Source organism: Chelonia mydas, chromosome 18 (assembly GCF_015237465.2).
Source record: "Chelonia mydas isolate rCheMyd1 chromosome 18, rCheMyd1.pri.v2, whole genome shotgun sequence".
Taxonomy (NCBI): Eukaryota; Metazoa; Chordata; order Testudines; family Cheloniidae; genus Chelonia; species Chelonia mydas.
Genome location: NC_051258.2, coordinates 16,648,922 through 16,670,149, shown reverse-complemented (window position 1 = coordinate 16,670,149; position 21,228 = coordinate 16,648,922). Strand labels below are relative to the sequence as shown.

The 21,228-nt window shown below is 50.9% G+C and overlaps 1 protein-coding gene across 2 annotated transcripts in view; it reads left to right on the top strand.

Moving 5' to 3' along the window:
* The first annotated feature begins 960 nt into the window (after positions 1–960).
* LOC102930966 (Golgi integral membrane protein 4) overlaps positions 961–21,228 on the top strand; it is a 73,845-nt gene continuing 53,577 nt past the window's right edge. Inside the window, exons 1-2 of one of the 2 annotated variants that reach the window (XM_037881005.2) lie at positions 962–1,694; positions 21,134–21,208. In XM_037881005.2, the coding sequence (XP_037736933.1) occupies positions 1,508–1,694; positions 21,134–21,208 (262 nt within the window). In that variant the 5' untranslated portion in view covers positions 962–1,507. Of the gene's footprint in view, positions 1,695–21,133; positions 21,209–21,228 lie in introns of both variants that reach the window. The other variant, XM_043531492.1, reaches the window with a different exon arrangement.

Sequence of the window (21,228 nt, the reverse complement as noted above, 5' to 3'; positions counted from 1 at the left end):
TACAGCCCTGCCTGCTCCCCCTTCTCGGCAATACCCCATCCCCACGCTACGGCCCTGCCTGCTCCCCCTTCCCGGCAATACCCCATCCCCACGCTACAGCCCTGCCTGCCCCCTTCCCGGCAATACCCCATCCCCACGCTACAGCCCTGCCTGCCCCCTTCCCGGCAATACCCCATCCCCACGCTACGGCCCTGCCTGCCCCCTTCTCGCCAATACCCCATCCCCACGCGACAGCCCTGCCTGCCCCCACTTCTCGGCAATACCCCATCCCCACGCTACGGCCCTGCCTGCCCCCTTCCCGGCAATACCCCATCCCCACGCGACAGCCCTGCCTGCCCCCACTTCTCGGCAATACCCCATCCCCACGCTATGGCCCTGCCTGCCCCCCTTCCCGGCAATGCCCCATCCCCACGCTACAGCCCTGCCTGCCCCCCTTCCCGGCAATACCCCATCCCCACGCTACAGCCCTGCCTGCCCCCTTCCCGGCAATACCCCATCCCCACGCTACAGCCCTGCCTGCTCCCCCTTCTCGCCAATACCCCATCCCCACGCTACGGCCCTGCCTGCCCCCCGTCCCGGCAATACCCCATCCCCACGCTACGGCCCTGCCTGCCCCCTTCTCGCCAATACCCCATCCCCACGCTACGACCCTGCCTGCCCCCCTTCCCGGCAATGCCCCATCCCCACGCTACGGCCCTGCCTGCCCCCCTTCCCGGCAGTTCCCCCTGCGCGCTTACATCCATCCAACCTCTTCCTCCCCAAAACCGCCCCAAGGCCCCCTATGCTGCTGCAGCCTCCTCCTCCCCCCGGCTCGGCTCCTCCTCTTTGATCCTTCCTGGGTCCCGCCGCCCCACGCTTTGCTTCCCCGGCCCAGCTCAGCTCCTCCCCAAATCACGCCCCCTCGCCCCCCCCACAGGTCCTCCAGCGCCTCCTAAGGGGGCGGACTCTCTGCAGCAGCCGCTCGGGTGCATTGGTCAATTTTCCTGTCAGTCCCCCCCGGAGCCCCCGGGCCGGGGGCTGTGGCTTCCTCTTTGAAAATGTTGCAAGTTTGAGGCCGGGGGGCGGGGAGGCAAGGGCCGGAAAGTCGGGAGACTCCCGCAGGAAAGGGGGGGCAGGGCCAAGACGCCTCCATCGCGCCGAGTTCGGATTATTCTTCTTATTTTTTTTTTTTTGCAGCACATGGGAAGCAAAACTTTCCCACGGCCCCCTTCCCCGCGGCTGCCTCCCGCCCCTCGCTCCAGCCGCCCCCAGCCGCCGCCGCCGGCCCCTTCCCCGGGACCCGGCTCGCGCGGGCGCCTCCCTGGGCACTTCGGCGGCGTCTCTGCCCCCCTCGCCTGCGGGCGCTGAGGCGTCGGACCCTCGGGGCTGGGGGCGGGGGGAAGCAGCCTCGCCCCGCCAGGGGCTGGGGAAGGGGAGAACTTCGGGGATGCGCCGCGGCGCCCGGCGGCTGCTCTAGGGGAAGCAGGGAGGCGGCGCAGCGGCGGGGCCGCTCGGCTCCGGGCTCGCCATGGGCACCGGCATGTGCTCGAGGAGGCAAAAGGGGCTCCTGCAAACCGGCTTCTGCCTGGTGGCGGTGGCGTGTTTGGGCTCCGGGGTTTTCATGTACGGCCACTTGCAGCAGAAGGCGAAGAGCGCCGAAGCCCTGGCGCTGAAATACCGGCAGCAGCAGGAAGCCCTGTCCGCCCAGCTCCAAGGTGGGTGAGCCCCTGTGTGCGCGCCCCTCTCGAGCCCCCTCTCCTCCGCTTCCAGTGCTCTGCTCCAGGCGGCTCCTTTAACCTCCCTGCCTGGCAATAGGCTTGCTACGCATCTCCGTCTCTGGCTGCGGATAGCGCCAGGGGTCCCCTGTGCCTGGGTTTCACTGTTGAGTTCACTTACTTCTGATCTTCCCGGGTTTATGCCCTGGTAGTTTCCTTTGGCTCATTAGCACAAGCTTTTATGTGACTTTAGTTTTTAATTATATCAATTAACCCTTATTTCGCTCGGCAGAATCAGACCCAGCTCCTCTGGGTGAGGGAAGTTAGGTGCCAGGATACCAAATTGTGGGAGGGAAGGTTTTTTTAAGTGATCATAACATCCGGTACAGCTGTTCTGAGCAGAGAAACCCCCTCAATTCAGTGAGAAAACTGATCTGCAGTTCTTGTAGTGCTCCTGCCTGTCTGTTTTGCTGTTGATGGATGCCAATATAATGCCACAGCAATGAGGCATGCTGAGGGGGAATTGACTATGCAGGGCCCATTCCTGGAATCCGAAGGGAAATCGCTTTTGTGGGGCTGTATCTCTCTCTGTAATTTTTCCAGAAGGACCACCCACTTATACTGGCAGTATAGCAGTAAACTTTTTTTAAAAAATTGCCCCCCCCCCCCCCTTCCCTTCAGACAAAATCTCCAAACTTGGGAGTATTTAATTTTAGCTCCTGGAGAGATTTCCCAGAACGGCAGGATGGAAGACACATGTTCTTGTTCTGAACTCTCTTCTTTTTCTGGACTGTGCATTCTAGACTTCTTGTCTCTTTGCTAAAACTAGAGCTCCCAGTATTAACACCAGCATTATTCCAAGGTCCTGAGCCTGTCTGTATCTTTGTTAGATTTAAGTAAAGGGATTTATTCCTTGGAGTCCAATTCTCTGGAGCCAAGAGCTCTGCATCTGTAGGGTGGGCTCAGCTATGGAATGAAGGCCCACAGAACACATTTCATATGGCTACACGCCACTCTGATTCTGGTATCTCAAGGACAAGAGAATCACTTAAACATATTTCTAGTCATAAATAATAGACTAGTTTCTGGCATGTAAAGACAAGATTGTTCCTCAGGCTCAGAACAATTATGACCTCCATCAGATATAAAATTATATCTTATGGACGGTAGCCTGCATTGCTAAGAAGGTCTACTGGTTCTATCCCTGCCATTGCTTCAGCATAATCCTTCTCAAGGCATTTTCTTTTCTGGGTCAAATCTTCCAAAGTGTGTGCGTGCTGCATTGCATGCCCGCAGGTGCCAGTGTGCATGTGCTGTGCAGAACTTTGCATTCAATTCAGCACGTGCTCTTCTTGCAATGTGGACTCTGTGTTCCCATCTGTAAAATGGGTAGAGTGACTTTTCACCTGCCTCACAGGGGTGTAGCAAAGTGTAAATCTGTGGCGTGCTGTGTATGTGTTCAGTACTTACGGTTCGCTTCCGTTTTTCCTGCTAATCACTTGTGGCATTAAGGCAGCAGCTACAGGTGGTGCCTCTGGCACCGCCCCACCAGAGGCCTCCCACACGGATCTCTGATCAGAGACTGCTGGGTCCAGATAGAAGGATCAGCGGTGTAGATATTCAGTCCACACTATTTCTGCTGACGCTCACCATCGGGGTGGGGTGGATGTTAAAAGAATAAGTTGAGATCACCGATCTCTGGGACCTGGTTCTGGGAGCAGTACAGAGGAAGTTATGGAAGTCAGGTTCATAATGTTATTCCACTCAGAGAAAGTTTTTGTTTGGATGCGTGAACGGGTAGCAAGTCGCCTGGTCGCTTTCAGCCTTACCGCTAGCAAATACAGGCATTGCCATGGAAACCCTTCATATTTTGGGAACGTTGTGTCCAGTTATTTTAAGAAAGATGAAAGTTTGATTCAAATTTTGTTGGCAAGAGAGGCAGAACAGGCTGGCATCTGCAAAGCTGTCAGCACTGTTCATAGGTACCTTCAGGTACATTGGTAGTTGCACATCTTGCTGTATATCTCATGCTGTCTTCCCATACCTCCACCAGCAGCACTGGTCTGGTGCTTAAAGCCGGGGAGTGGGTGCAGGGCTCCTGGGGGCTGTACCCAGCTCTGCAGCTGTCTTGCTCTAAGACTTCGAGCATGTCGCTTTACCCACTCTGTGCCTCAGTTTCCCTCGTCTCTCTGTGTAAAACGGAGACAGTGTTTCTCAGGAGGCTGAAGCAGGTAATGTTCACCCAGCACTCTACATAGTTCTTCCCATCTCTCAGGTACTTCCTGTTCCCTTCACAGCCAGCATAGCAAGTGGCCAACGCTTCTGGCTCTCCTGTAAATAAAGTTTTCAAGTGGAGCGACAGGCCACAAATTATTGCCAGGGGAAAGGAAAGGGAGGGGAGGAAGTGAGCCTGTTCTCCTTGCGGGGCTGCCCTGGAGCCAGTGGCAGGTGGCCCAGGTTATGTCCTCTTGTTGGCCCAGGCAAATGTATCTTCCCTTGCTCTGCTGTCAAACAGGAGCCAAGCAGCTGCTGAAATCGCTTTGGAATAAAATGGGCGGGCTCTGAACTCTTGCTGCTTGTATCAGAAATGTGAAAGGAAGCGAGGTGGGCTTCCTAAGTGTGTGGGCGCACTCTGTCAGGTTGCAGCCTGGTGTGCCCTGCCTAAGATCTCATTCCCGCTGAGGCTCCAGATTTCCCCCGCCCCAGACTAATGCAGAGCCCTGAAATTTTGTGGCAAGTGGCTTTAAAAATGCCTCCCTTTTGCCTCTACTCTTCCCTCACAGGGTCAGGGAAGAGGGTTGTGTGTGTGTGTTGGAAGGTTTTAGATGCTCTTTGCCAATGACCGTATTGACTGTGGAGACTGAGACTGGTGTGATCTTATTTCAATTATTTTATTAGCAAATGGTGCTATCAGCGCATTGGAACGGGGGGATGGAAAGGATGTACTTACCGCCCCATCCGGTTCTCCCTGACCTCTGCCCCGTGGCCTGGCACAAACACTCACCCATTAAACAGACTTCTGGGCCGGAAGAATTCTCCATCTCTTAAAGAGCCACCATCATACACGGGTGACAATACGACTTTAATACTCCTACCCCCGCCACTGGGCATCCGTCATGTGCTTTGTTGCCTTTGCCACCACCCGTGATTAGAAGGAGCTGCATGGTAATGCTGGCTCTCGTTCTGGGTTGTAATCTGCTGCCCCCGCCCCCCCACGCCTCCCTTCTATGTGTGATTTCTTGAAAGCAGCTGCCGCTTGGTGTGTTGAGAGGTGGGGGTTTGCTACGCCAGAGATGGCGCCAGTGTCGCGGGCAGTAGGTTGTGACGTGACTGAAGCAATCTGGCAGGGGGACTCAATGGAGCTCTGTAGAGGAGAGCGCGGCAGAGAGAGAAGCGACCTGGGTGCTTAGCGTGGGGGGAGGGAGGGAAAGGAGCACAGGGCAAAGTACTACACTGACCTTGGTGTGGGACTTTGTGTGCTGTGACGCTGCCTGAGGTTTGCAGTTCTGAGATATCTGTTCAGAATCCTGCCCTCGCAATGGCTGCAAACTCACTCACTCGTCCTAACAAAGCAAGAGCCACGCCGGATTATTGTAACAAATCCAGGGCTGTCTTGGAAATTCGCTAGGCTGCCCTTGGAACTTCTCAGCCAAAGCCGTGCGAGAGCCCTGGTGCTTCGGCTCCAAAGCCACTGGCTTCTTATCCCAAACTTGAACATAGAATCTCCATTAGCTGTTCATGCTGTAGGGCATAGGACACACAGCTGAATTCCTGATTCCTTCCAGTAGAGGTCAGTAGGATATGGCCTTAACCAGGCCATCCCATAACGTTTGAAGTCTGAAATCGTAGATTTTTAGTAAGGACAAAGCGATTTGTGTCACCAGGTAGCTGAGGACATGAAACAACTTGTCATAGGAAAAGATACACCAAGGTTAACAGCAGAGTCAGGAAGGTGTGAGGGAGCTCAGACCTGTCCCCATCAACACAGTTCACGTATGTTAGTATTTCTAAGCAAATCCTCCTGCTCAGGGGAATGTGTGTAATGGCAGGAAATGATTAGGAAAATTAGCTCTCATTTAATTTTTGTTCAAGTCCATTCTTTTCAGAAGTTCAGGGCTTTGTATTTTAGTTTGCTTGGCAGCATGTGACTCTGCTTTAGCCCTGCAATTCTGGCTAAACTCCAGCTCTGTTAATTACACTCCGACCTCCTTAAATACCCTGCTGTAATTTCAACTGGCTACAGAGTTCTTCACTTCCTGCCCTAGGCTGCTATGTAAAACTGCTCTGCTCTGTTAAACAGCTGCTGTATTCCACCTCAGAGATGGGTGAAGTGATCCTTCAGTACAGGACTTACTTCCCGGTTTGTGCAAAACTTAATCCAAGTTTACAAGGTTCTGATAGCTTTGTGTGAAAGGTGGTAAGGAAGGCAACGTTTTGTCCTTCTCATTGGCTGCAGGGAAGGCTTACCTCGCTTTTAATGTACCTGGCCCCGGGAGTCAGGAGATAGGGGGTTGTGTTTGGCTCTGCCACAGAGTTCCTGTGTAATCTGGAGTTTGTCATTGCCTAGAGATGGCCCTAATTTGTGAAGTGCGGATTAGGATTTTCGGATCTGGGTTTCGGTTCAAGTTTGTCACTACATAGAGCTGCTCCATGCCTCTGTTTCCCCATTTGCATCATGGAGATAGTAGCACCTCATACCTTTATGGGGCTGTCAGAGCAGACCTATGCTGCACAAAGGACGTGGCTGAATGAACACTTGTGTATTGCAGAACACATGCAAGTATCTCTTTTGACATGAAACTTCCCTTGCATGGTGCGCCATGCACTTCTTTCTGCTGCAGTTCCTAACAGCACCGTGTTATTTAACCAGAGTCGGGGGCCTTTGGTCTTGTCTGGGCTTGGCAGCTGTTCCCACTGTTAGGAGGTGGTTTTGAAGTGACACATAAAGAGGGCTTCTGATTCTAGGTTTTAACCAATTAAACACTAATAAAACACTCTTGATTTAAAAATGTGTTTATCCAATAAACAGTAGAAATAGTTACTTGTATCTAAGGGGTTGTCTACATGGAGCAGTAATATGGATTTTGGGGGTGTGACTTTTAAAGCGCACAAACATGTGCATTAATTGGTCCATGTAGACCTTGCTGGTGTGCACTAGAGGTACTCTAGTGCGCTTTAATGTAGTGCTGTTTGAAAGAGTAGTATGTTAAAGCGCACTAGGGATCATTACGAGAGATTACTCATTACAGGATATACTACTGTAATGGGCAATGTATATAATATTACATGACTATACAAAGAGAGAGCCTCGAAAACCCCCGATTCTGGACATCTACATAAAACTCAAGAATTGCTAAAAAATAATCTCCCAAAGATGAAATGAATAACCCCCAAAAAACAGAAGCCCTACATATAAACAAGCCCATGTGGCAGGAGTTTGTAATGACTGTGTCCAATATTGACCTCTCGGGTTAATGCATCTTGATGATCCCTTGCTTATGTCTTGAAACTATCAGCGTTCTTGGAAACTAACGCCGTTGACTGAAATACCCTCATGCAAAGTACCCAGAGGGGAAATTTCCTCCTCGCGCATGGCTGCTCATGCAAATGTAGTGAACTTCAGTGTGAAAGTGTGAATCAAAGGGATCCTAAAAACCAACAGTGCCATTGCTTGCCAGTCTTCCAGGCATCTTCGTTGCGAGCCAAAGCAGCCACACCTTCTTACTGCTGGAACACCATGTCCAATCTGCCACCCCACCAAAGAGTTGTTACCATCCCTGGCTGTGTCCCGGCTTAATTTAGACTGGGCGCTCCTTGTGGCAGATGAGAAACTCACAAAGAAGGCTAGTGCAGAGAGGGCCTCTGGAAGGTGGCTAACCTTCAGATGACAGAGTGTCATTGACTGAGGCTCCTTCATATGTGTCTGTGTGCTGACTTTGGCTTGGAGCGAGCAGGGCAGGGAAAACCCGCAGGGTGACCTCTCGCTGAGCAAATGGCTGGATAAGTGCTTCTAAAAATATAGTTGTCATTGAAGACTTGCGAGTGCTGTGCTCGTGTTCCGGCTGGCTGAGCCACTCCAACAGAGGGGGGCCTGCGTTGAAGGATGATTTCAGGTCCTCAGGATGGAAAGTTAAACAGCAGTTCCTGGCCTGAGTTACGAAGAGCCTGTTGAAAACTGAAAGGATCACTCTCTCTTCTCCCCCTTCCCCTTCAAATGTACAGTTTTCCAGGAACCAAACTGACAATCAAGCAGCTGTGACTGAGAACTTTAACCCTTCCTGATCCCAGTACTGACAATCCCAAGTGTTCAAACATCATGAGCCGGGCCCAAAAAACTACAGGATTGGCTTGACAATCATGACAAGTTTTACGCTGTTTTTCTTTGTCTTTGGGTTTCTGAACCTTGAGGTTGCACTCTGGTCATGCTTTCAAGTTTTTCCCTGTAACCATGAGAGCTAGAAACTTTAAAAATGAGCTGAGATTCTCACCTAATCATCTGACTCCAGGAGCTGGGGCTTTAAAAACACCCACCAGATAAAGAATCATAGTAATGTCAGGCTGGAAGGGACCTTGAGAAGTCATCAACTCCAGCTCCCCTGCACTGAGGCAGGACCAAATAAACCTAGACCATCCCTGACAGGGGTTTGTCCAACCTGTTCTTAAAAATCTCCAATGATGGGGATTCCACAGCCTCCCTTGGAAGCCTAGTTCACGGGTTGTAAAACCTGCAGGGGAACGATTTAAAAAAGAACCAAGCATTTCCCTTGTTCTCAGGGTTGGCTTAAATTCTAGGCCACAATGGACCTGACAGCGTCCTGGCAGAATGGACAATGCCTTTATTTTTAGTAGAGTCTTGATGCACCAGCCGAGACCAGGTCCCTACTGTGCTGGGTATTGTAATGCACAGAATAAGAGACAGTCCCTGCCCTAAAGAGCTTATAGTCTAAATAGACCAGATGGCCAAAGAGAGAATTATTATCCCTATTACATAGCAGGGGAATTGAGGTACAGAGAGATTAAGTGATGTGGCCAAGGTCACATAAGGAGCCTGTGGCAGAGCGGGGAATTGAACCCAGGTCTGAGCCCTCACCCAGCATCCGACCCACCGGTCAAACGACTTCTTTATGATGTGAGTAGTAACCGACCCTCCCTTTGCTCTGTCGCTTCTGGGCCTTCTCCCTTGCGCCCTCTCTTTCATGCTTCACTCAACCACTTTAGCAGACAAGACCTTGCTGGCAGGGTGAGTCCGGCTCTGATTTACTGCAAGATTTTTGTGTGGTAGAATTGAATGGGGACGGGGGGACTCATTACTGAACCACTCGGTGACTCAGGCGCGTTGTCGTGGGCCACCGCGCTGAGGGCTCTGCCAAGAACGAACAGTGCAGGCGCTGTGCAGCTTTGGGAATGGAGGCGCAGCAAAGCTGCTGAATAAACTGCAGGGCCTGGAATAGTTACAGGGACGTCAAAACTCTTGCCAAGGGTTGGGGTTTAGCAGCCTTGGCCTCCCCAGCTATTTCAATCCCCTTCTCCCAATCAGCTACGCTCCTTCAAGGGATTGGAAGGTCCTTGCTGGTCAGTTGCTCCCCTTGTTGATCCTCCCAGAAATTCCCCGAGCAAGGAGGATTCTGTGGGAACTCTATGCTGCCCAGAGAAACTTGCATGGCTGCGGTGTGTGCTCTCCTTACTGTCCAGGCAGAAGCCTTTGCTTTCCACCGTGGCCCTTCCTCTTTCGGGGGTTGGGTTTTATACCCGAGTTCTCTCTGCCTGACATGGGACCGGTCCCGTTACCTCTTTGGGCTTCCCTCTTTGGACCTTTCAAATCAGAACTGGTTGCCAGGGGATGTTGTGGAGGTCAAAAGTATAACTGGGCTCAAAAAAGAACGAGAGAAGTTCGTGGAGGAAAGGTCCATCATTGGATATTAGCCAAGATGATCAGGGACGCGACCCTATGCTCTGGGGGTCCCTAAGCTTCTGGCTGCCAGAAGCTGGGACTGCATGACAGGCGATGGATCACTTAATTGCCCTGTTCTGTTCATTCCCTTTGAAACATCTGGCTCTGGCCACCGTGGGAAGACAGGACGCCGGGCTAGATGGACCATTGCTCTGACCCAGCATGGCCGTTCTTATGTCACTCGCCTGCCTTCACCAGGCGCTTGTGGGATTCTGCAGTGTTGCAGAAATGCAGAGCACGAGAGAAGCAGCCTGGCAGGGTCCCCCGCACTCCGTTGGATGTGTGTGCCCAGCACTCTTGGGGGCTGTGCTCTCTTGCTCCGTTGTCTGCTCTCCGGGGGGCCTGCCCTCCGGTTGGCTCAGGGCTCAAGTAGGTGTTTTCAGCAGGGAAACTAGTAATTATTTTTAACCCAAGCTGCACTTGGCTCTGTTGGCTTAGATAGAGAGGAGGTGAGGGCCAGTGGTTAAAATGCATGTCTGGGCATCAGGAGATCTGTGTTCTAGACTGGACTTTGTCACTGACTCACTCTACGATCTCTGGCAGGTCATGTCCCTGCTCCGTGCCTCACTTTCCACATTTGAAAAATAAGACGTAGGCCTGGTCTACACCCAAAACTCAACAGCTACGTTGCTCAGAGCCATGAAAAATGTTGTCCTGAGCACTGTAGTTAGGTTGACCTAGGCCCCCCACCCCCATGTAGATCTGGCTAGGGGAATGGAGGGATTCTTCAGTTGACCTAGGTGCTGCCTCTCGGAGAGCAGGATTACCTACCTCGATTTAAAAACCCCCTTCTGTCACTACAGGGGTTATGGGGGCCCAGCTGCAGCGCTGTAGCCGTGCTGTTGTCGTGTAGACAGAACTGAGACGTGACTTACCTCCCCCTTGAGGATGTTGCGAGTCTGTATGCATTACACTGTAGGTGCTACAAAAGGGCCAAGTTAATAGAAGGGACCATGTGATCATCTGGTCTGACGTCTGGTCTAATGAAGATCAGCGAATTTCACTCAGTGACTTCTGCATCGAGCCCCTAACTCCTGGTTGTGCTTGAGCACGTCTTTTAGAAAGGCTTCTAGTCTTGATTTCAGGACTTCCAAATTGTAGGTTAAGCTCATGTCCGTATAATAGAGCCGTGTGTGTGTGTGCGTATGTACACTCCCCTGTGGGTGTATAAAATAGCATACACAGACGTGTACGTAACCCTAGTTTGAAGCTTAGCGCAATTGGGTGGCTGCACGATAATATTTTAGACACCGTCAAAGCATTCCTAGCATTTCCTCTGATTCGGAGTCCCTGCTGCCACGCGTCCTGCATCCATGGGATCCTGGCACCGAGCATGCTGTGTGTATGGGAGGCTTTTGGAGGAGGCGGGGGAGAGCAGTAATTGTTTTTGCCTGCTGCCGAGTGATCAAGCAGATGATGATGTGACAGCCTTTCAAGATTGATTATAGACATCTGGGGATTTTGGCTGCGGCCCGTGTAATGTGTTGCAAGGTTTCAGTGAGGGATGGTCGTGTGTGTGCAAAAGGGCCCAGCTGTGAAAGGATTTTCTTTGGAAGCAGCTGTTTTATCCCCTCTGCCACCCAGTCACAGCCCAGCACCATGCCCCAGCCTGGATAAGTCTCCTTTCTGGAAGCAGGAGGTATCAGCAAACCAGGGAGAGCTCTTGGGGAGCTTTCAGATTTCAAACTGGATTAAAATCATCATCCATCAGGAGGTTTCTTTGGCACTTTATCTGTCATGTGGCTGATACACAAAACAATCCTTCGCTTTCCCTCCGGGTTACCGCAGTGCACAGCATAGATGTTCTTTTGTGCATGTAATGGGAGAGCAAGCTGGCTGGCCCATTTATCCTCAGTGGGTTGTGTCTGCTTTAGGACCAATTAGTGGGTCGGGGAGGGGGTGGGTGGGAGGAAGCATTCTTCTGGCTGTCTCCTGCGTGCGGCTGACACAGTTTCAGAGCAGCTGACCTGGGAGGCACTGGGCAGCTTGAGTCTTGCAGTGGACTCAGGTGGGAGCTGTTTCAGACTTGCTACAGAGAGGAAGCATGTGATTTGGCTGGCCAAAGAAAAACAAACTCCCAGGCTTCCTAGCTCAGGCACCAAAGCAGGTCTCCGTCATGATAGAATCATAGAATATCAGAGTTGGAAGGGACCTCAGGAGGTCATCTAGTCCAACTCCCTGCTCAAAGCAGGACCAGTCCCCAGTTTTTGCCCCAGATCCCTAAATGGCCCCCTCAAGGATTGAACTCGCAACCCTGGGTTTAGCAGGCCAATGCTCAAACCACTGAGGAGCATCCCCTTTGCAAACCTCCAGCCCAAGCAGCTTGTTTGCTGATGCTACAGCACAGGGCAAGGTATAAGAACCTGGAAAGAGAACTAGTTTGTACCCAAAATCTGGGCACTTTTAATGCAACAGTGATTTGCTTATTGTGCATACATAGCAACTCGTCGCACCTTGAATGTTCCAAAGCATTTTACAAACTGGGGTCTCTGTAGAAATAATAATGCATCTAGGGATCTTTTCCCCTGCCACTTAAATGCAGCCGCCTATGGTGTTGAATGCAATAGCTGCATAATCAATTGGGAATAGTCTCAATTAAAAGTACAGAGGGTGGCTGCTTGCTTTTTTTTTTTTTTTTAAGGTAGAAGGTCAAATTGGAATCACTCAGACCGCAAAAGCTAGCCCCCACCTGTTGTGAAAAGTCTTTACTGATCACACCTGGTTGGCACCTCTAGATGTGCAGTGCTCCCCCAACGCCATGTCGGTTTGGTGCCCACGCAGAGTTCGTCCTGTCAATTCACCGACACCCACTTTGTGCTGCACCCAGGATTTCCTTAGCGTCCTCCCAATCCAATTATTGGCCTGGCCTTGCTTAGCCTTAGAGATCTGGTAGGGTTGCAAATTCTCATAGCCCTGAAGTAAGCCCTGGATATCCAGTCAAATGCGGTGTCTGTGCGCTGGCCTGTTTCCACTGGAATCCTCAGTTCAGATCCTATCTTGGGCCAAAAGTTCAAATAAACCTGGTTTCCCTGGTCGTGCCCAAAACGCTGATGGTGTGGCCTGGAATGACAGGTCCTCTTCAGTGGGAGGGGACCAAGGATTGGAGCAGCAGTCGGTGCTGCTGTCGGTCAGTGGAAGCTTGTGCAATGCAAGGCTCAAGTCCACACTCTTGAGCCTCATTTTTAGGGCAATCCCACTTGGGATACAGTGGGCCCATAGAAGATTGACTGAGCAGCATGACTTGTCTTCTGGACAGGAAATACTTCCCGCCACCCGGTTCCTTCTGCTTCTGGGCACACTTGGCTCTCTCACCCTCTTTTGTCATGCCGTACCTTCCTTTCTAGGAGTGTTTTTCCCCCGCAGGAATTTTTGTCCAAATCAACACTATTTTAAAATGGTTTAGAGCAGACTGTGATGAAAGCAGCCTTTTCTGTCGAAATCAGGTTCTGGCGATACTTTTCCCACTAGCTCTAGTTCCGAGCATGTCTCTGGCCAGTGGTCTATTGTCACACCCTCGATTCCCCTCCAGTCTCTCTCCCTTGGCCATTCCTTGAGGGTTCTCAGAAATGTTCAGCATTGGCCTACCTTTGCTCCCGTTGCCATGCAAAAGTCCCGTTCACTCCAGCGGCAGCAGAATTGGGCCGGTGCTGAGTGCTTCTGAGACACCCACCTAGGATTTGCCTTTGGCTGTTATGAATTTGCCGTTATTGCTAACGGAGTTTTTAAGACTGCGCTTTTGGTTTCCCATGCTGCCCTTTAATGTTCCATCAAACCTAATTGTCAGGAGCATTTGATCTTATTCATCGATATAAGGCAGGTTGGGGGAGGATCGACAGAGCCTTTAAAGACTTCGTTGCCGACATGAAATCACTCGCTAGACAGATGTTCTTAGGAGCTGAAACTCTTTCCAGCTAAATGCAGGTAGAGATCGAAGTCTCTTTTACTAGGTTAAACTGATGACTTGGACCACCTGAATACTGCGACTGCTGCTCTGTTCGGGCGGCTTTTCCTTCGAGGAGCCGTGGCTTGGGCTCGGATGGTCACAAGCTACCGGGTGCTGTGCTGTCTGTTTCCCGGGGCAGTGAGGGGTGAGTGGCAGTGGGAGGGAGCCGATTGATCCTTTCTGCATCTCAGTTGAGCTGCTCCTGCTCCCAAGTCTCATCCAGTTCCCTTTTCCGCCATCACTTTACAAAGAAATCTCTTAGCCCTTCGGCATGTTACTGCAGCCCAGCTGTACGGAGTGACTGTACGTTAACAAACTTCCTCAGCGTTTGCCCCAGGATATAACGTGTGGCTGACCCCCTCCAGAACTGGCAACTCCAGGCTATTTGTGCGCAAAACCTGCTCCCTTTAATTTGATCGCTGTTCACCTGGCCCAGACTGGATGCTGTGACTTGGGGGAGAGTTCTGTCCCACTAGTGAGTCATCTAGTCCCATGTTTCTTTCCATGATGGGGAGACAATAGGATGGAGATGAGGATGGGAAGAAATAGAAACCATTTGCCCACTCGTTACAGACACAACTGCAGTCATTTGTTTTTGTTTATGAACATTTGGGGTCTCCAAACACCTGTTTGAAGGACCCCAGAACACTTGCAAAACCTGCTATATGGGATTTCACGTCCGTATTACAAAACCTCCCTTTCGGCTTTTGAGCCAGCTCCTCAACCAAAAGGCCCTTGCAAAAGGCCCAGCTCTCTTCTTATCCCACTGCTTCTCCTTTTGGGGATGATACCTGTTGGATTTAGGATAACTGGAGCTGCATGTTAATTCAACCTCTTTGCTTCACCTGCTTTGAAGTGAGACCTTCACTCCCTTCGAGGAACGGATTCCTCTGTTGAAATGCTGTCCAGTGATGTCTTCAGAGCTATATTCTATGAGGAATCATAGTAGATACCCCTATGGCCAATTTATTGGAGGGAAGGGGATTGTTTTGCTTTTTCACTAGTGGCAGAATTACATGACCCTCTGTGGATAACCTCCATCACCTGCCATGTTCTGACTCAAATTATGTGAGGTCAGAGTGCAGTAGGGTTGGCACATAAGAATGGCCGCACTGGGTCAGACCAAAGGTCCATCTAGCCCAGTATCCTGTCTTCCAACAGTGGCCAATGCCAGGTGCCCCAGAGGGAATGAACAGAACAGGGCAATTATCAAGTGATCCATCCCCTGTCGCCCATTCCCAGCTTCTGGCAAACAGAGGCTAGGGACACCTTTCTAATTGCTGGTAACCGAACCCCTGAGGCCCCACCCTGCCCCGCCTCTTCCCAGAAGGCTCTACCCCCATCACTCGCTGGGTCGTCTCAAGGAGCCTGCCTTCACGTAGGAGGTGGCCCCGGCTGAGCAGGGGCTGCCATGGGTTAATGACCCAGCACCGCCCCACGGTAACTGGACTTTTGGTTTGGGTGCTATTTAGGGTTGCCAGGTCCTCTTTTCGAAAACCGAGCACCTGGCAACCCAAAATGGCACCCAGACACAGAAGCTAAAAACTGGACAGGTGGCAACCCTAAAGTGTAGGGATATTTTGCTTAGAAGGGACGCAACAGTGACTGTGATTATGATTGTGAAGGGCTCTTTGTCACCACAGTCCATGTGCACAAAGGGTGCTTCAGGGTCTCGGGGACTCTGTACCATTGACTGGCTGACAAATAGCATGTGATGTATATACTCCATACATGGCATCCTTCAGAAAGCCATGGCTGTACTGGAGTGTCTGTCAAACAGAGCAACTATTCCTCTAATACCATAGCGCACATTTCACCATCCCTGAAAGCGGGAATCCTCTCCAGGGTACCCAGGGACAGAGTTGCCAGCAGCCTTTCTGCAAACTCATTGGCAGGGTGGGGCCTTGCTTGTACAGCGGGCTGCTCCCTCTGGTACACTCTGGCTCTTGTTTTATTACTGGTGCCAGCTCATTGGTTCCCCGGAGGCAAATCTCTGACTTTGAAACCTCGCTTGGCCAGTGGGTCACCCTCAAGCGTGTCCTAGAACTGAAAGGGCTCAGTGCGGAGAAATCTTCTCCACATCCTCAAATGCCTCTGCTATGGAGTTAATATCCATTGTAGAGAACTTCTTAAACCATCTAACAGAATTAAATGGAAAATTCTCCTCCTGCTTCAGAATTTGATAAATCCGTCTGCAAATTCTATAGGAAGATTATCTTTCTTTCTTGAATTCTCGAAGCGTTTTCCATAATTCATTGATTGGCTATCATTCTGAAGGATCCTTCACAAGTTTAAACAGATGGAGATAGACACTGAGTTGGTGTAAATGTCATAGCTAAATCAGTAGGGTTATTAAAAGTTATACCAGCCAAGGATGTGCCCCTTAGTGAGCTAAGTGATTCTTAGACACACATTCGTCTCTGGGGTAGAACAGAGCAATTGTTCAAACGGTGCATGGCAGCACTACGCAACAGTCTAGGACAGGAAGTGAAGATGTCTGTATCCAGTAGAAACTGCAAGTGGCCCTGATAGCAGGTGGAACCTCCACATGCTACCGCAGAACAAGTGTTAAGATTCAGGTTTCAGAGTAGCAGCCGTGTTAGTCTGTATTCGCAACAAGAAAAGGAGTCCTTGTGGCACCTTACAGACTAACCAATTTATTTGAGCATAAGCTTTTGTGAGCTACAGCTCACTTCGTCCAATGAAGATGAAATATTCGATCAGACCAGAAATGTGCAAAGAGTGAAGCAGCGGCAAGATGGTTGTGACAATGACATGATTTTACAAAGGCCCCGTATTTGATGGCCTGCCAGGCCGCACTGGCTGGAGGTATATGAATGCCTTCAACACCGGTAAACTTTAGGTATGGGTTTGTGATCACAAAAGAGCACTGTTAATGCAACCTTACATGGTCCAGTATATTTTATAAATGGAATAGCCCCAAAATGCCTGATCGTCTGGTAAGACTGCCATGGAAAGTTCACTAGCCTAAGTGCAAAAACCTACTGGATATTTTGCTCACTGGTCTTCTAAAAAATAAAAATAAAAAAGGCTAATGGCCCCAAGCAAGGGGGTAATTCAGCCGTCCCTTTATCTGGCGCACACAACCTGCAAGGTCTTGGAAGATAAAGACAATTCAAGTTGCTAGGTTAGGGTGGAGCAGCTCGGAATGGCTGGGTCTTGGAGCCAGCACAACATGCTGGAACAGAGCCTAAATTCAGGGGATGTTTACTCCCAGGACTGGAGCAGCTTAAAAGAACCTGTCAAGCTGTGGTGGTTTTTAAAAAGTTCCATCATCTTTTATATCCCCTTGTGGGCTGGTAAACAATGGGCTGGAATGTGGTCCCTTCCCATTCAGCGATACAGGGGGTGGGATTCATAAACAGCAGCCTTGTGGTTTTTTGCTGGAAGCTTCTTGCAGAGAAATACAGTTGAGCTTCTCAGGTAACTGCATGCACCAGCCCTATGGTGAGCCCTGGGCTCACATGCTAGCTGGTGATCCGTGGAACCTCCTTTTAAAAATCACTGTCTGATATTTTTTTTAAAATTTTTTTCTTTTTTCCTCAAATACGTGGACAATCCTGTCCGACCCAAAGTGTCTCTAGCACTAAGAACAACATTTGCGTTCTGTGTGGATTTAAAATACATACATATGCGCCACCCAAATCTGCTGCTGTTGCTTCTAAAGTGTCTTAGAGCCAGGTCTAAGTGAGGATGAGTTGCACCAATGAAGTAGTGAACTCTGGGAGAATGGGTCCTCCATGTTGTGACACGGCACCCTAGTGCTTGTTCTCTGGTATGTTAAAATTCGTCCACCGTGTTTTGCCTCTTATCCGCTGAACAAGAGACCCTATAAATGTGTCTGCACAGCATCAGCCAGGTATAAAGAGAGACTTCTGCAGGCACTGGGTCTGGGAGGCAGGGAAGCGCTTTACGGCAAAGTGAGGCGGAGCTGGGTTAAGAGACTGGCGTGGCTCAGACAGCAGGACTGTGACAGAGCTGGGGTTAGTACCCCGGAGTCCTGGCTCTGACTGTTTTGTCCTCCGTACTCCTTCCCTTTGACTCTTCCAGAAAAACAACTCAAATTGGTTTGCAGTAGCAGTGAGTGAGTGAAATTGACTTGAGTAAATCAAATCAGTGAATGCTATTACTTTGTATGGTCCCCCTTTTCTGACCCTAACCATGCTTGACGCACATATTGTTCCACTTGACGCCCGTTCGGATTGCCACGCTCTGTGTGTCTGGGGGGGGTTACCTGGTTTGCTGAATTGCTGGCTGCGTTTCAGTGCTGGGTGGCATGATCCCTGTCTAGCTTGAAAAGCTCCTTGGGATGGTTCAGGTTGACGGGGGCAGAAGGTGTGTGTGTGTGTGTGTGTAAGGTGTGAACTGAAGCATTCTGTGAACTGAAGAGTGGCCTTGGTAACTTATTACAAAGTGGGACTTGGTTACGGGTCCCATCAGAAGAATAGAAGGATTGTATAGCTCCTTTAAATATAATCCTGCTTTAAAGGATAAGGAATCCCTTTTTAAATCCAATAAAAAACCGCTGCGAGCTTCTCAATATTAGAGGGAGACTCCTGATTCTTGTCACTGGAAGGGGTGAGCAATGGGGTGTGTATAACGGTTGTTTCTGGTGCATTTGAATCAAAGCCATACCAGCTTGATTTTTTTTTTTTTTAGGGCCAAATCCTCAGCTGGCGTAAATCAGTGTAGCTCTGTTGACTTCAGTGGAGCAACATTGATCTACACTGGCTAGGGATCTGGCTCCTCAGAATCTAGATGTGCTTCTCAAAGTAGCATTGGGTTTGTTCCACTCTGGCCTCCCCAGTGCGAGAGCCATTTCCAAGTTCCCAATTCTCCACGCAGCAAAGGAGCAGCAGCATGGGATCAGCCGTGGGAGAGGCTCGGTGCTCTCAGCCTATAGGAGAAGAGCTTTGAGAAAGGGAAAGCGTTGCCTAGCCAGTAGCCCAGGGGTGGGCAAACTATGGCCTGAGCTGTTTTAAGCCAGTCTGTGAGCTCCCGCTGGGGAGCGAGGTCTGGGGCTTGCCCCACTCCGGTGCTCCAGATGAGGTGCTGGGTCGGGGGTCGCACCATGTGGCTCCCGGAAGCAGCCGCATGGCCCCGCTCTAAGGATCGGGGGCCGCTCCACGCATAGGAGCCGGAGAAGGGACATGCCACTGCTTCCGGGAGACGCTTGAGGTAAGTGCCACTTGGAGCCTGCACCCCTGAGCCTCTCCCCATGCCCCAACCCCCTGCCCCAGCCCTGATCCCCCTCCTGCTCTCCAAACCCCTCAATCCCAGCATGGAGCACCCTCCTGCACTCCAAACCTCTCATCCCCAGCCTCACCCCAGAGCCCGCACCCCCTCCCCAACCCCAATTTTGTGAGCATTCAGGCCCGCCATGCAATTTCTATTCCCCAGTGTGGCCTTCAGGCCAAAAAGTTTGCCCACCCCTGCAGTAGCCCATACCTCCTGTAGGGGCCCACAGCGGGGGATATGATGCTCCCAGGAGAAGAGGTCATTTTCGGTAGAGCTGGTCAGGAACCTTTTGATGAAACATTTGTGTTGGAAAATGCCAATTCGTCACAACAGAAACATTCCGTGGAAATGTATCAATTTCGATGAAACTTTCTCAAGTCCAGGGTGGAATTTTGGGGGAGGGGAGAGACACACGGAATAGCCAGGAGCCTAGTGGTTCGGCTCAAGTCTCTGCTTTCCCTGATTCAGAGCAGGACCTGGATCTCCCACATCCCAGGTGAGTGCTATAACCACCAGGGTATTGGCCACTGTGTACTGGGTCGGGTTCTCTCTCTCTCTTCTGTTTTAACGGCAAATTTCAAAGGTCTCACTTGCATTGTGAAGTGAAATGAGACTAATGCCAAAACCTCAGCCCTGGTGAAATAGGGACTAGTCGGGCTGTCTGTCTGGTTTGCCACTCGCTCTGGGCTTTTCTCAAGGGAGACTGTGAACCCCCCTGTGCGAACTGCTTCTAAGCTCAGTCCTCTTGGGAAGGATTTTCTGTCTTCCTGGCATTTCCCCAGCACGCAGGTCCTCCTGGCAGAATTATCTCCGGAGATGTACAATACTCTGCAGCCAGCCTCCCTTGTTTCTACAGCATGTCAGAATGGCTCCTGAGTGTAATTTACACGGGAGCCAAGGTTGGCTGTGCATCGCAGGGCGATTGTTACACTTGTCTGTCTGTAGCCTTCCCCTTAAGCTTTATCTTCCACAATGGCCCATGTCCTGCACTGACATCCAGGGGTTCAGTGTTTTAAAGGCTTTCTCAGCGGTTCGGGTAAGTCTCATGAACTTGTCCTTGCTAAGCCCTTATTTTTAAGGCAATGGCTGTGAGCATTTGAGTGGAGGGTTGGGCAGGTTTGAGTCTCTCACTGTCCCAAATATGGAAGCGTAGCCCGCCCAGGTGGTTAGAGAAGGAAACCAGCGTCGTTCTCTTCCCTGATTCGCCCACTGACTTGCCCTGTGGCCTCGCGCCAGTTGCTTCCGCTCTTTGTGCCTCCGCCTTCCCCTCTGTAAAACGGGGATGGCAATACTTAGCCACCTCCATAAGGTGATCTGAAATCCTGGGCTCGCAGGGCTACCCAAAGTGGGCAAAGTGTAATAACCTTCCGTAGCCCCCTAGGACATTGTTGTTAGTGCAACATCAATTCCCTCTGCACAGAAGTCTCCCAGGCCCTTGGATAGTGCTGATCTTGGGGCCTTTTGGGAGTGTGGGAGAGAATCTGTATTGTAGGGATTGTCTCTTTCAGGCTTCAGGATGAATTTTTGCTCCGTCCCTTCCTTCCCATGAAGAACAATAGAAGTAACCAGGGGACAAAGACTCAATCAGAGGCCGTTCTTGTGCCCCAGGAACATCTTTCCAGTTCTGTGCCTTCTTGAAAAAGTGCCTGCACCTGCCTCTGTGAGCAGAGGCTCCATAAATCCTTTCTCCTTCCCTGCCTGCGGGAGTGCAGCCGTGCTGAGCAGCCCCATCAATAAGAACTGCCCTTCGCCAGAGATGTGGCTCAGCAATCTGTACCGAGCTGGTTCGCCATGGGCTGTTTAACCCCACAGAGCTGCTGACGCATAACCAGCTTTGGCCCCCCAGTGGGTTAGTGACTCCACCGTGATGCAGTCCCAGCCCTAAATGGAGCATTGAGCCCGGTTTTTGCTCCATTTGGCCCTTCTTCTTTGTTCTGAAGTGTAATTTACACGGGAGCCAAGGCTGGCTGTGCATTGCAGGGCGGTTGTTGCACTTGACATGGGGCCTTGTTGCTACACCCGAGCCACCGTGGGCTAATTGTCCAGAAAGTCAGGGCCTGTTGTCTCCCAGTCATGAAATAGGAAGGGGGAGTTAGAAGGAGGAAAGACCTGTTGGCTCAAGTCCACTCCCCCTCTCTGCATGATGCTCTGTCCCACTGCAGGGGACGCTCAGGATGTACCCCCTACACACACTTGTACTCCATGGCTGTGGGGAGCAAATGCAGGGGAATGCATAATTGTTTGGCTGGTTTATGTCATGCTTTCCCTTTCTCTTCGCGTCCCTAGTTGTGTATGAGCACAGATCCCGGCTTGAACGATCCCTGCAGAAAGAGCGAGGGGAACACAAGAAGACTAAAGAAGGTGAGTCTCTTGCACAGGCA